This window comes from Rhamphochromis longiceps, linkage group LG9 (assembly GCF_057381845.1).
Source record: "Rhamphochromis longiceps isolate RC_006_pf linkage group LG9, R_longiceps_female_GT1.1, whole genome shotgun sequence".
Classification (NCBI taxonomy): Eukaryota; Metazoa; Chordata; class Actinopteri; order Cichliformes; family Cichlidae; genus Rhamphochromis; species Rhamphochromis longiceps.
Window position 1 is genome coordinate 25858890 of NC_140565.1, and position 13645 is coordinate 25872534.

A 13645-nucleotide genomic window follows, 5' to 3' on the forward strand; every position below is an offset into this window, starting at 1 on the left:
GGGAGAGGCAGACCACCCCGACTCTGCAGCAGCAGGGAGGCCCCACACCCCAGACCGCAGTCGGACGGCCAACTCCTCCTACTAGCCCTCCCGCTCCAGCAGGCCGCAGAGAATGGGGGTGGGAGAAGACTCCAAACCTCCCTCCACCCGCTCATTGTAGTGTTGATGCATATGTGTTCTAAGGTGCAATTAAAACCCAGGAGGGCATGGAGCTACCTGCCAAGGAGCAGCAGGTAAGCGCATAGTCCCTCCTGCTAACCCTCAATGACTAAGTGTATTTAAAATTGAGAGGTGGGCAACGACGTCAGGGGTGAGGTATACACCCTGATGGTGATTTGGACTCCGTGATTGTGCCCACCCCCAAGATCCTATATGTATGTGTAATGAGAGTGTGAATAATGTGAATGTCTAAGTTGTGGGATAAAATTGAGGCAGAGGCAGCCAGAAGGGGACAGGGGGGGGGGGGGGGGTAGCCTCCTCTGCACCCTGGTGACATACCCCCACTCCAAGGCCCTGCATGTGTGGGTGGTTGTGGAGGAGCGGGAAGAGGGAGGCAGGTGTTACACCGTGTCTGCGATGAATGATGTTGTAATTTGTAAGGTATTTTAGTTTTATTGCATATAAATGTATCTATGCGCACACAGAATTTGAAATGTTATTGTACAATAGTGAGCAAACTAAGGTGTCGGTTGAGCTTGTGCATTGCCAGTCAGATCATCTTCTAATATTATTAAAAAATATCCTGAGTAAATGCAAAATGCAGTTGGTAAATGATTTAATGTATTCGGTAAAGGTTATCCAAACCTACCTGACCATATGTGAAAAGTTCTGCAAAGAAAAGTGGGCCGAAATTCCTTTGATGTGTGAGACTCATTGCCAGTTATTGCAAATGCTTGACTGCAGTTCTTGCACCCAAAGGTGGCCCAATAGGTTACTAGGTTTAAGGGGTATTTACTTTTTCCTGAGGCCAGGTAGGTTTGGAAAGTTTTTTTTCTTTAATAAAAAGAAAATCTGTTTTGTTTTTAATACTTAAATTTAACTTCTTAATTTTCCAATCATTCCCTTGACAAATGACCATATTCTGTATAGTAATAATTAATCATTTAAACTGAGGAATGAGGAACAGATTAACTGTGATTAACGGCGCGTGACGGCAGCATCTGGTCTTATTGTAATCAATGGAAAGACGTAACCTGTAGTTCCATTTACTGGATACGTAGAAAATAACCATCTCCTGTACACTCTGGTTAATATCGCATTTTCATATCATATTATGTGGTGGTTTTTTGATGGTAGGGGTTTCCCTTTCGCTGTGACGTTACCAATGGATTACGAATACGAGTGCCATTGGTTGACAGCGACGCACAAGGCCTGTAGTTTGAAAGCAGCCTGGGCCCGGGTGAGCTGTACCGTTAGCTGTACTGGGAACAAAGTTATATTAATATAAACACATTCAGAGATTTTTCTGAGCTATTTAACGCAGAGGTTTTGCTACTTTCGGGTAATGCTGCAATCAGCTGAGGTAGCAGTCCAGCAAGATACGTGGACGCAGGCGTGTTTTTGAATGGCATTGTTTTCTTGCATGTTGACTGAGTTGTCTTGAACTCCACACAAGGAGAAGCTAGCTGGCTAAGTTGCTAGCGGCTAGCTGGTTAGCCGCGGACTATCCGGCCAACTCGCGTGCTGTTCACTTCCTTGTTGCACACCGGAGTGTGATGGAGGGCAAGAAGTTTGTGAGAAGGAGACGGAGTTGACTACTTACATTTTAACACTATTCGGTAAATGGATTTACATGCTCGCACAGACGATAACGTTTTAGAAAAAGTGGATCTTAAATTTAGAGAGGCTTTAGGCCTGTGCTTTTACCATGAAACGGAATGCGACTGTGTAGCCGAGTACAGTTAGCCAGTTAATACTAGCTGGCTAAACCGACTAGCATTAGCTGATAAATCTGGGAGATGTCCGTCCTGGAACACAATGGTTGAGTATCGTATGGCTCTGTAACCAAGAATCATTTTGTGAATTTGATATGAGCCGGAGTGTGCTGGCACTAAGTGTCATTAATTTCCCTCTGAACTAACTCACTTTATCTTCAATCTGAACTGTACTAGCTTTGTAATGCTAACGTTAAGCTAGCTAGCTGGCTGGCTGTCTACCTGTGATTTTGCTGTTACGTTAGCTGACTAGCCTGTCACCATAGCTAGCCCAATGTTTTGTTCCACGACACACCAAGGGACATAGCTTTGGTAAATTAGAGAATATATTATTCTTAGCGTGGTGGTAGCATTTATTTGGGAGATAAATGCCTAATTCGGAGGTGCTTCGCGAGGGTCGGGGACGGAGCCCCTCTGCACAGAGAAATGCTAGCAGGCAGGACAGGCGTAGCAAACCGGGGAGCGGTGCCGCTCAGCGAGACAGGCACCGTGAGAAGAGGCGCTCATCGGCTTCTAGAAGAAAGAAACGCAGGCAACCCAAGGAAAGAGGCTTGTGGCATACCGGTACAATAGAGGACCCTGACAATGATCGAAGAAGTGCTTTTGAGAAAGATGTTGAACTTCGGACACTGGTGGAGTACGATGACGTGAGCTCCCAGTCAGAGCGTTTTTCTGGGAGCCCGTCTCCTAAACTTGACCCCCATGCTGAGAGTCTCACAGCGGACCGACTTAGCGATGTTGACTATAATGGACCAGCATCCCCAGACAGAAGTCACCCCAGAGAGCGGGAGGCAGTAAGCCTCAGCAAGGACGAGAAAACAAGAGGACCACCTGAGAGAAGCAGGCAAGAGAAGGAGCTAAGTAAGAAAAAAGACCGTCACAGTCGGGAGAGGGACTCCTCAAAAGCCAGGAGTGGAGGAAGCCTGAGTGGCTCTAAAAATCACAGAGACACTACAAGGAGCAGTGACAGGAATGGCAAAAGGACATCTACATCCCAGTCCTCACAATCTGCTGATAAAAGGGATTCAAAAAGGCACAGAAGTAAAACAAGATCTGATAAAGAGCCCCCATCTGCATACAGAGATGCTCCACAGTCTTACAGAGATGATCGTGAGGACCTCAGGGCATACAGGAGAAGTCCTGGTTTTAAATCAGAAAGTCCCTATGGGACATCATATTCATATAACTACCAGTCTCCTGGCGGTTATAACCAGCTGATATCTAGAAGAAGTCCAACTTATGCGAGCAAAAGACTTTCTCCCAGTTCCACATATTACAGCCGAGATGCAGACATGTATGGGTCGTACGGTGCCCCCAAGTCACCCAGTTCATACTCGAGCAACAAAAGGAAGAGATCACCTGTGAGCCCAGTGAACTGGCGCAGGTCTCCGAGTTACGGTCGGCACAGTCCTTATGAACAAGGAGAGTTTGGCTCAAGTCCTTATGGTAACCGGAGGCGATCACGGAGTCCATATAGGAAGTCCTTGAGCCCAAGTCCTGATGTCAGGTGAGTTGTTATTACGCAGCTAATTGAACATGTTTAATTTGTTGCACATGCTCTGTTGGTGTGGTGACTTTATTAGATTTGTTATAATAAGGCTGCACTGTTTCATTTTTCATTAAAAAAAAAAACAACCCAAAAAACAACTTGCATGTGTCACTGCAGTTGCTAATCTGACTGAAATACCTTGAATTATAAGTGCTTTTGATGTACCAACTGAACATGCTGTTCTCATCATTTCCTTTCCAGGCGATCTGCTAGGTCACGCAGTAGAAGTCCATATTCAACTTCAAGGCATTCACGTTCTCGCAGCCGACACCGCCACTCTCGTTCCCGTAGTCGGCCATCTAGTCTTTCACCAAGCACACTCACCTTCAAAACTAGCCTTGCTGCTGAACTCAGTAAGCAGAAAAAGGCTAAAGCTGCAGAAGCAGCTGCTAAGGCCAAGAATTCGAGCAATACATCGACTCCCACCAAGGGTTCCTCGTCCGCTCATCAGCCCAGCCCTAAATCGAATCACAACTCCAGAAAGGGTCGCCCTCCTTCTCCACCTCAACCGGAGAAGGGACCCCGAACTCCCACATCAACCCAGCCTCAGTCACCCTCAGAGAGGTCATCCAAGAAGACAACAGAGCACCAGACCAGCAGGGACAGGGATGTAAAGGGCAAGGATGACTCTATACATCGGGACAAGAGGAAAGCACCAGCCTCTGGACAAGGCAAAGAAAAGGAACGTACCACAGGTCAAGCCATGTCTACCCTCCCATTGCTGCCATTGCCCCAAACAGTTATTGAGCACATGGACAAAGGAGAAAGGTATGGATGTGCTGACCAGGAAATGTTTGTACTCTGTAGATATGATCAGACTGTTTCAGTATGCTAATGCTCTTTCAACATTTTTGCAGCTTGAAAGACAGCTCACTCTCAGGGAAGAAAAAGTCAGAGAAAAAGGCTCGTCAGCTTTTAACAGACTTGCCTCTGCCCCCTGAACTTCCTGGAAGCACAGATTCTACCCAGAGCCCATCTGATGACAAGAAGTCCCAAACAATTCGCCGAAGACCTAAGTATGTTCTTGATGTATATAGTGCTAAATCACTTTTTGTTTTGTGCTGTTGCTGCTGTTTTCTGTGTTACTATTATTTCAATGTAAAATTAAATTTGTAATTGCCAGAATCTGTGGTCCAAGATATGGTGAAATTAAGGAAATTGCCATAGACTGGGGAAAACGTTGTGTTGACAAGTTCGAGATCATTGGAATCACAGGGGAAGGAACCTACGGTCAAGTGTACAAAGCTAAAGATAAAGACACCGGTGAGTTTTACTGAAGATTAATAATCTCCTAATTCCTCTACACCAACTTTGGCACTGATTCATAGTGTATTCTTCAGAAAGTGCAGTTTTTCTTTGACATACAAGTCAATATTGTCATAAAGATCTGTTTTATGTATTTCTTTCTGTTGTCTGTTAGCTGAAATGGTGGCATTGAAGAAGGTTCGACTTGACAATGAAAAGGAAGGCTTCCCAATTACAGCCATCAGAGAGATTAAAATTTTACGTCAACTGAACCATAAAAGTATTATCAACATGAAGGAGATTGTCACAGACAAAGAGGATGCTCTAGACTTCAAGAATGATAAAGGTCATTTATATTTTTGTGAATATTTATGATACTTAGTGGAATTTTAAAAATAGTTTAAAAGATATTTATTTATTCTTTAAAATTCTTTCTTTCCCTTTTGTCTTAGGTGCTTTTTATCTTGTATTTGAGTACATGGATCACGACCTGATGGGTTTGCTTGAGTCTGGTCTCGTTCATTTTAATGAGAGCCACATAAAGTCTTTCATGCGACAGTTGCTGGAGGGACTCGATTACTGCCACAAGAAGAACTTTCTTCATAGAGACATTAAGTGCTCCAATATTCTGCTCAATAACAAGTAAGATTGCCTTTTTTTACCCATTTACAAGAACTTAGTGCTTCATGTTTTAAAACCTTGCTAAGGATGCTTTCAAGTACGCTTTAAGCAGTGTTTTATTTTTCTTTTTTTCCCTTCTACTCAGAGGTCAAATAAAGCTTGCAGACTTTGGTCTTGCTCGGCTGTATAACTCTGAAGAGAGGTGAGCCCTCATACATTCTATTTCTGAATCTTACCTTATGTAAGATACTTATTTATCATTACCGGTATCTTTTGGGTGTGATTTTGATACTAATAAACAGATGTTGTCTTTGTTTTTGTATTTTCAGTCGACCATATACCAATAAAGTGATCACACTATGGTACCGTCCCCCAGAGTTACTTCTGGGAGAAGAGAGGTACACACCTGCTATTGATGTATGGAGCTGTGGGTAAGTGCTGATACTTTTATTGTTAATCATAAACATTTAATAATAAGAATATCTGAAAGGTGGCATATGTGTGTCATGAATTGTGTTATTTTGTCTATTAAAGATGCATTCTTGGTGAGCTGTTCACAAAGAAGCCAATCTTTCAAGCTAACCAGGAGCTTGCCCAGTTAGAGCTTATTAGGTAAGCATAGCCTAAATTCCTAAACCATGACTGGCTCTCACACAGGGCCACAGATACAGTTTCCCTCCTGTGAGCTTTGAAATTAAAGAAATACATTTATTTCTCCTCACATTTTATTTTCCTCATATTTCCATCACACATTGGTGGTTGAAAGAGAAAGAAGTGAGCTCTGCTGTACACAGATGTAATGCTTTACCTCTGTTACCTCTGCTCTTTACTGTACTTTTTAGAAAAAATGCCTTTCTGGTGTTTTTTTTTTAGCCGCATATGTGGCAGCCCCTGTCCTGCAGTCTGGCCAGATGTCATAAAGCTTCCCTTCTTCAACACCATGAAACCAAAGAAGCAGTACCGGCGACGACTACGAGAGGAGTTTGCTTTGTAAGTTGATGTTTACTTTTTCTTATTGTAAGTCGTATCTGTGGAATTTGGCCTTCCAGCATTTATTTTAAACATGTTCCTGTGCTTTTGCTGCTGTTCAGCATCCCTCCAGCTGCCCTCGATCTTTTTGACCACATGCTCAATCTGGACCCCAGCAAACGCTGCACAGCTGAACAGGCGTTGGGCAGCGAGTTTCTCAAGGATGTAGATCCAGACAAGATGCCTCCACCAGAGTACGTTTGGGTTCATGTTCCATCATCATGTTCATCCTGTAGTGTTGCTGTGCTCATCAGATCTTTTACTTTCTCCACTTCTTTAGTCTCCCACTTTGGCAGGACTGTCATGAGCTGTGGAGTAAGAAACGCAGGCGACAGAAGCAGATGCCGGAAGAACTGGCAGCTCCAAAGGCACCCCGCAAAGAGCTGGGCCTTGATGACAGTCGCAGTAACACGCCGCAGGGTTTGTCTGCCCCCGGAGCCATCAAAGCCCAGAATGCAGCTGCTTCTGCTCTGCTAGGTGAGTTTGACGACTGCTTTTATTTATTTAAGGTGTTGTCGTCTTACACTTGGTTTCATTTCATACCTTAGTTTCATGAGCTAAAAGTAAACTCGGATAGTCTGATGTATTTAAAAATCAACTTGTTACCTCTGAGCTGTGAGGTAATGTATGGAAATGAGCTTTTTAAAACATTACAGCTTTCACCAGACTAACATGCTTTAAACTAGAGGTTAAACTGGAGGTCACTGTTCGGTTAAATAGCCATTACATCCGGAATGTAGCTCAGTCATTCATTTATTCACTAATCTGCCTTTGCCTTCTTCTCTGAAATATTTAAAAGATCCGTGTTGCTAGACAACACACTGAACCAAACTCACTTATGCTCATATTGTAATTTCCTTCCACAGAAATATATATATATATATGTGACTCTTGGTTCTTGCTCTAGTAATGAATCTTGCAGACTGATATTTCCATTCTCTTCACTTGGGAAAAGTAAATATGTCATCGATTAGATTTATGTATTTAAAAAAGGATAGAACTTGTCATGCAAGGTTATAATATATACGGCTGTTTCCCGAAATGAAGTTATTTTAAACAAAAGCCTTTTTTATAAATATGATATGGCCAGAAGTTGTTAAAGGAACTTTTGCTTTCATATATTGCATTCAGGATATTATCAGTGTTATGACTTCTGCTCAATCTTGTCGTTTGTCTTCCTACAGACCCAAAGGGAGCAAACTCACAGTTAACCCAGGAACAGCTGGCAGTTCTCCTGAACTTCTTAGGGCAGCCAAAGAGTGCAGTCAGCACAGCCCAGTTTGTCCAGTCCATGAGCTCAAAGGTCAACCAAGAGACATTACAGCAGCTCTCTAAAGCCTTAGCTCCCACTGACCCAGCTGAGCCTCCTCTTCAGCCTGCAACTGCCAAGCCTCCCCCACCCACAGCCCCAGCAGGAGTACCCCGTACTCCTCCAATGCCCAAACCTCCTTCGCCCCCGATGTCTGCTCCGTCAAATATTCCAGAAGGCGAGGCTGCAGCTGCCACACAGACAGCCATGACTATGCTGCTAGCTCAGCTCCTCCAGGCTCAGCATACACAAAGGCAGGAACCAGTCGATGGTGGAGAAGGAGTAGAGAGCACCAACTCTGCTGGAGCTGCAGCACCGCTTCTACCTCCAGAGGTTAAACAGCCTCCTGAGCCCAGTCCTGTCTCACCAGGTGAGCTGCCTTCTGAACACACTGTGTCTGTGTACCTCAGTAGATTGACAAATACTTTTTCTTTAACTTTTATACCACTGAAGGTCAAATATCTTGTCAGACCAGCAGAAATATTTTTTCTGATTTTGCTTTAAAAATGAAAATAATCGGAGTTTTTTATTAGCTGATCATCAAAAAGTGAACTAATATTATACATGTGCAATATAATACATTGTGCAACTGTGTTTTCAGTGTCTGATGTAAGTGGGGTGTCCATCCTGCCCCCAGACCAGAGACCACCAGAGCCTCCGGAGCCACCTCCACATGCTGACCTTGACTACCGGCAGCCACCACCTGAGCCCAAGACAGGCCATGCCCCCCCTATTGCATCTGCAGGTGCAGGTGACGGAGGGAGACCCCCAGAGCCAGACTATCCACCTCTGCCCACTGCAGAAGGTTCTGGATACGGTGGCGAATACAGCCATCCACCTCCTCCACCTTTTACACCTGCAGGGTTTGGGGAAAGCTACATGGGTCATATGTTGGGTGGGGGCTTGCCACCTCACACTCTGAGAGAAGTGTTTAGTGGGCCTGGACAGGCTGCCAGCTCCTCTACTGCTCCTGGGGCTCTTGCTCCAGCCCACCCCGACCCATTCCCTCCAAGTGCCGGAGCTTCTGGACCCAGCAGTATGGTTTTCACTGGGGACAAGGACCACCGTTTTGAGTACAATCACAGCCCTTTACCTGTGGAGGGACAGTCTAACCCCAGTGCTATCCACCTTTACAACCATGCCATGGCAAGAAAGGATGGTGTACCTCCTCCACCACCCATCCCAGCACCAGGACAACCCTGGGGCTCCCCCTCTCAAGTCGGGGCTCCACCACTACCCCTTGGCTTTGTCCCACATGTGAACTCGACGGCAACAATCAGAGGCCGAGGGCTGCCTTTCTGAAAGACTGGAAATATGTAAAGTGACTATGGGTGAAAGGGTTGACCCTGAAGCCTCTTAGACCAGATTAGATGGATCTGGAGATGCACATTAAGTTTTTAATAACTTAAATCTGTATAAGGCGTTGTATTCCTCCTCAGTCTGGAATGTGGAATACGCTGCAGAAGGACAGTTAACATCGGAGGAGCTTTTATTGCTCATACCATTTTCATATTTTTTTTGTAATCTATTCTGCTGTCTTTTAAATTAAACTCTGATCTTTTTGAGTGTACATTTATCAGGCTGGGTAAATTTTAAAACTCTACCTTAGCCTTTCTGTAATTGCTTCAGAGCAGACTAGTATTAATGTTTTGCACTACTGAGTGAAGTAGGCGGAAACTATTTTTGGTTATGAAAGGAAATGGATGATGTGCTCCATCTGCACAATTAGGAATATAACCCATAAGTAATGTTGTCCTCCTTTTTCTATTGTCAAGATTATCTTCAAACAGTGGTGGCCCATTTGGGTCAGATTAGTCATGAGCACAACAAGCTAATTGAGAGAATAAGGAGTAGTAACCTCTCAGACAAATGCACCAAATCTGATCCAGCTTCATGGAGAAAGGCTGTTTGAATTCCACATGCCTTTTTTTGCCAGTAGGTGTTGTAAAATCACAAGCAAAACAAAGAAGCATAATCGGAGTTTGAAAAGAAAACAATGTCTTCTTTTTTTTCCTGTTTTTTTTTCTTTCTTTTCTTTTGTACTAAAATGATTTGTCAACCACCCTCCTCCTCCACCTTTGGCAAATGTTTATTAAAGAAATGCCGACGGTATTGTCGTCTGTTACATTACTGAAAACACTAGTTCTCACAGTGGTGTGGTGACTTCACAGAGCACACCACTGGATGGCAGTGTCATGCCAGAAACACTCACTTACCTAGAGTGTGTTCATTGCACTACAACCATTGACATGTAAACTCACCCTTACTAAACTGTTGGACCTTTAGCTTAACACCAAATTTTGACACTTTGAACATTTGGTATTTTTTGCCTCAGCAAGCACCCTGTGCAATTCAGTATAATGGAAGCTCCTGTATTTTGAATTTTTATCATTTAAACCGTGAGAGACTTTATCAAGAGCGACGTGGCTAAGAAGGTGCAGCACTCACTTGTGCTGCTGGCGGCACAATGTTGGAGCACAGATACAGAGCAGCACGACTGTCAGGAAGAAAGAAAATGTTCTCCAAGATGATGGCTCCCAGCAGATTTAATCTTCAAGCGCTAAGAAAACTGTTTCTTAAAGAAACTAACCTGTCCTGCTGAATGCTCCCTACTAATATCAGCTTTGATAAAACTTTTTGCTGCTGTCAGTTAACTCTTGTTGCACTCGGATAAAAGCAACAACAGAATTCTAATAGATTTTGGTGAGGGGGAGGGGACTGCGCTTGCACATCTGGCTTGTTTTACCCATCATATCCACATCTGAATTTGCCACACGTTCATTGCTGGTGATGAGAAAGTGATTATCTCCAAGGAGTTCTCTTCTGCAAATCTAATTCGCAACGTGGATGGCGTCTGATCTGTGCTTAATATGGCGTGGATGATGAATTGCTGAAAGTTTATGGTAACTTCAGTCAGAGTGGCAGCATTTTTTTTTTTTTCAGGAACATGATTGAAACAGTGAGTACAGTTTTAAAAGATGGAGACGGGAAAGCTACAGAAACAAATCACTTAGTCAGTTTTAGTGAATTATGCTGATGTCCAGCTTGACAAATGACTTTTCAGTCAGGGCCGTGCTATATTTTTTAAAAACTGATGTAGTAATTCTTTCCTTTTTCCCTCAGTGTAAGTTGCTTACCAAATGTTCAGCATCATGTACAGTCAACTCCACTGAAAACAGGATCCAAACATTCAGCAGCAATACACAAAGGAACTATATGCACAGGTGAGCCAATCACATGACTTCCCATCAAAAAGAGACTATATACCGTATATCATCATCTATGGCAGTAAGCAGATCTTAAAGATCTAACACAGAAAAACAGCTAAAGAGTAATACAAACAACCTCAACATCTGTAAAGCTCGCAGGTGCTACCCCCTTTGTTCAATCCAAAGAAAACCTGAAAAATAACATTTAACTTTTCATGCTAAGCTAACTTTAGCACTAAAGCTGGCTTTGTGTTCAACCTACAAGCAAGGGTGGTATAATCTTCTCATCTGACACAAAAGCAAATAAATGAAGCAAATAAACATTTCAAACAACTCCTTTTATCGAGGCCCTCCAGTGAAAAAACTGCAATGTTTGACATGTAAACACATTTACTCAAAGTTCAGCCTGACAGAAGCTCCACTAGTAGCCAAAATAAACTTTTGTACCTAGCTGTACATATTGAGTGCGAAGGTGGTGGTGTGGCAGTTTTACTTATAACAACATAGAATCAGACACCGGTAAAGTTATAAGCAGTATGCCAAGATCATAGTGTCTTTGACAACCATGCATTGTTATTGCAACCATCACAGTAAAACACAAAATCACTTTAACTTCAGGGATATCAGTCTGTCCAGTTGGGAAACAAACTGCTGTGAATCCATTTCATCTGCTTTGGTACACTTTATCAAAGAGGGGGAGATCCCCAAGGCCTGATCCACCTGGGATTAAATAAGGGATTAGACCCAGGATAGTTCATGAAGTTCAGAAATATATATACACGCTATTGCACTAATGGTTATTTGAAATGCAGTGAAAGTAATGAAAAAGTGTGATATTATAAATCAGAAATCAGCGGGGCCACCATGTAAAGATAAATGGATGTAGGTGGAGTAGTGCATCAAGAGTGTTCTCAGCAGGCACTGAGGGGGGTATAGTTTGTAAAATGGTATAAACGTGATGTTTTGGCAATGCTATTACTCTGGTTCTTGCTGTGAGCAAACGGATCATCTGAAAGAAATGATTATACCAAAGGTGAGAAGTGCATTTATAAAACGAGGCAACAAGAAGACAACCCTCAAAAAGGAATGGTATTGCAAGTGGAGGCCACAAACCACTGCTATCTTTTTCTCCCTCCAGGCTGATTTTTCTCTAGTTTTGCTGGCAGGAACCAGGTCGTCCTCCAGGACCACATCTATACGTGCCATTTCAAGGAGGTTTGCTGTGTCTCCCAGCACAGTCTCAAGAGTGTGGACAAGATCCCAGGAGATGGGCTTTTACACAGGCCTGTTGAAAGGCACCAACCCAGAAACAGGACCCCATCTGCTCCTTTGTGCATGTTTCTAACCAAACTGTTAGAATCAGACACCATGAAGGTGGCATGAGGGTGTGATATCTTTCAGTGGGACCTGTGCTTACAGCCAGCACCATGTAGCTCAATTGGCATTCACCAAGGATATGCCTCCCCAGACCATCGCTGAGCCACTGCCAAACTAGTCATGCTGGGTGATGTTGCAGGCAGCATAATGTCTTGCCACGGTGTCTCCAGACTCTGTCGTGTATGTCACACATGCTAATTGTGAAGCTGCTGTCATGCCAGTGGTGGATCTGCCAGTACTGGTGTTCTCTGGTGAATCTGAAAAAAGGATGCCACACTCAAGGAGTGTGATTCTAAAGGTTTGGTTGGAAACATGCACGAGTAGCCTGTTGGAGGTCATTTTACAGCACTGTAGCAGGACTCCTCCTGCTCCCCTCATGCAAAGGAGCAGATAATGGTCCTGCTGGTCCCTGTTTGACTCTCCTCGTCTCACAGTAATGAACTGACTTTCTGTTACACTGCGATGATCAAGTGAGCTAAAATCTTCCCTTATTTAATTTCATTAATTTTGTGGTAAGTGTAAGTTGCTTTATTATAACAATACTTTGAACACACTGAATTGATTCTATTTAGTCCTTTAAATAAACGTCAGTTTGTGCTATTAAGACAATATGACACACATTAAAGACACCAATCAGAATCAGAATCGCATTTATTGGCCATATGCACAGACGCATACAAGGAATTTGGTTCTGGTAGATGGTGACTCTCAAGCACAGCAATGTATATCTCAACAATGTAAGCAACACAATTCACCCACACACACACACATGCGCGTGTGGATATATACAGCTACACATGCATACACATACATACACATACATATACAAGCTGTGTAAACCAACCATAAACCATTCACTTTATTATTGTGCAGAACAACCTACAGTCAGTGCATATGAACCACTACTTATAGAAGAAAAACAGGCTGAATTTATTACAAAAACCTTCCTGTTTTGTGACTAGCTATCAGGAATACTAAATCTGAACGAGAGGAGGTAAGGCTGTTTGCTGGGTAGCGTGAGAAGCGTCTGATAGGATGAAAGGTATTTGCATAAAATATGTCTAGGGGTCATGCTAATCCAGGTGCAAGAAATGGGCTTTGAAAAGTGCTTCATCTGATAATTACATCAAAAGAAGTGACAACACGTAAATACCATAGACAGATATATGGATGATAAGCCTGGCTCGAAATTTTGCCAGGCACTTTTGTGTACCTTATAAAAAAATGTTTATTTCTACACCTTTCAAACAGGAAATGTAATTTAGAAATGTGAAATGTCAATAAATTTGTTGATTAATTTATATATTAAGTTGATTTCAAACTGCTGATGCAAAGCAGGAAACACAACAAAGAGCAACTTTGAAAGACTTCA

The 13645-nt window shown here is 43.1% G+C and overlaps 1 protein-coding gene across 1 annotated transcript; it reads left to right on the plus strand.

Annotated features, from left to right (window-relative positions):
• The first annotated feature begins 1368 nt into the window (after window positions 1–1368).
• cdk13 (cyclin dependent kinase 13) lies at window positions 1369–9793 on the plus strand. Its single transcript, XM_085419044.1, has 14 exons — window positions 1369–3441; window positions 3685–4251; window positions 4341–4499; window positions 4607–4746; window positions 4904–5074; window positions 5181–5370; window positions 5495–5551; window positions 5679–5780; window positions 5884–5961; window positions 6223–6339; window positions 6441–6572; window positions 6659–6855; window positions 7563–8057; window positions 8289–9793. Exons 1-14 carry the CDS (start codon window positions 2303–2305, stop codon window positions 8987–8989), a joined length of 4245 nt encoding a protein of 1414 aa, XP_085275170.1. The 5' UTR covers window positions 1369–2302; the 3' UTR covers window positions 8990–9793.
• The last annotated feature ends 3852 nt before the right edge of the window (window positions 9794–13645 follow it).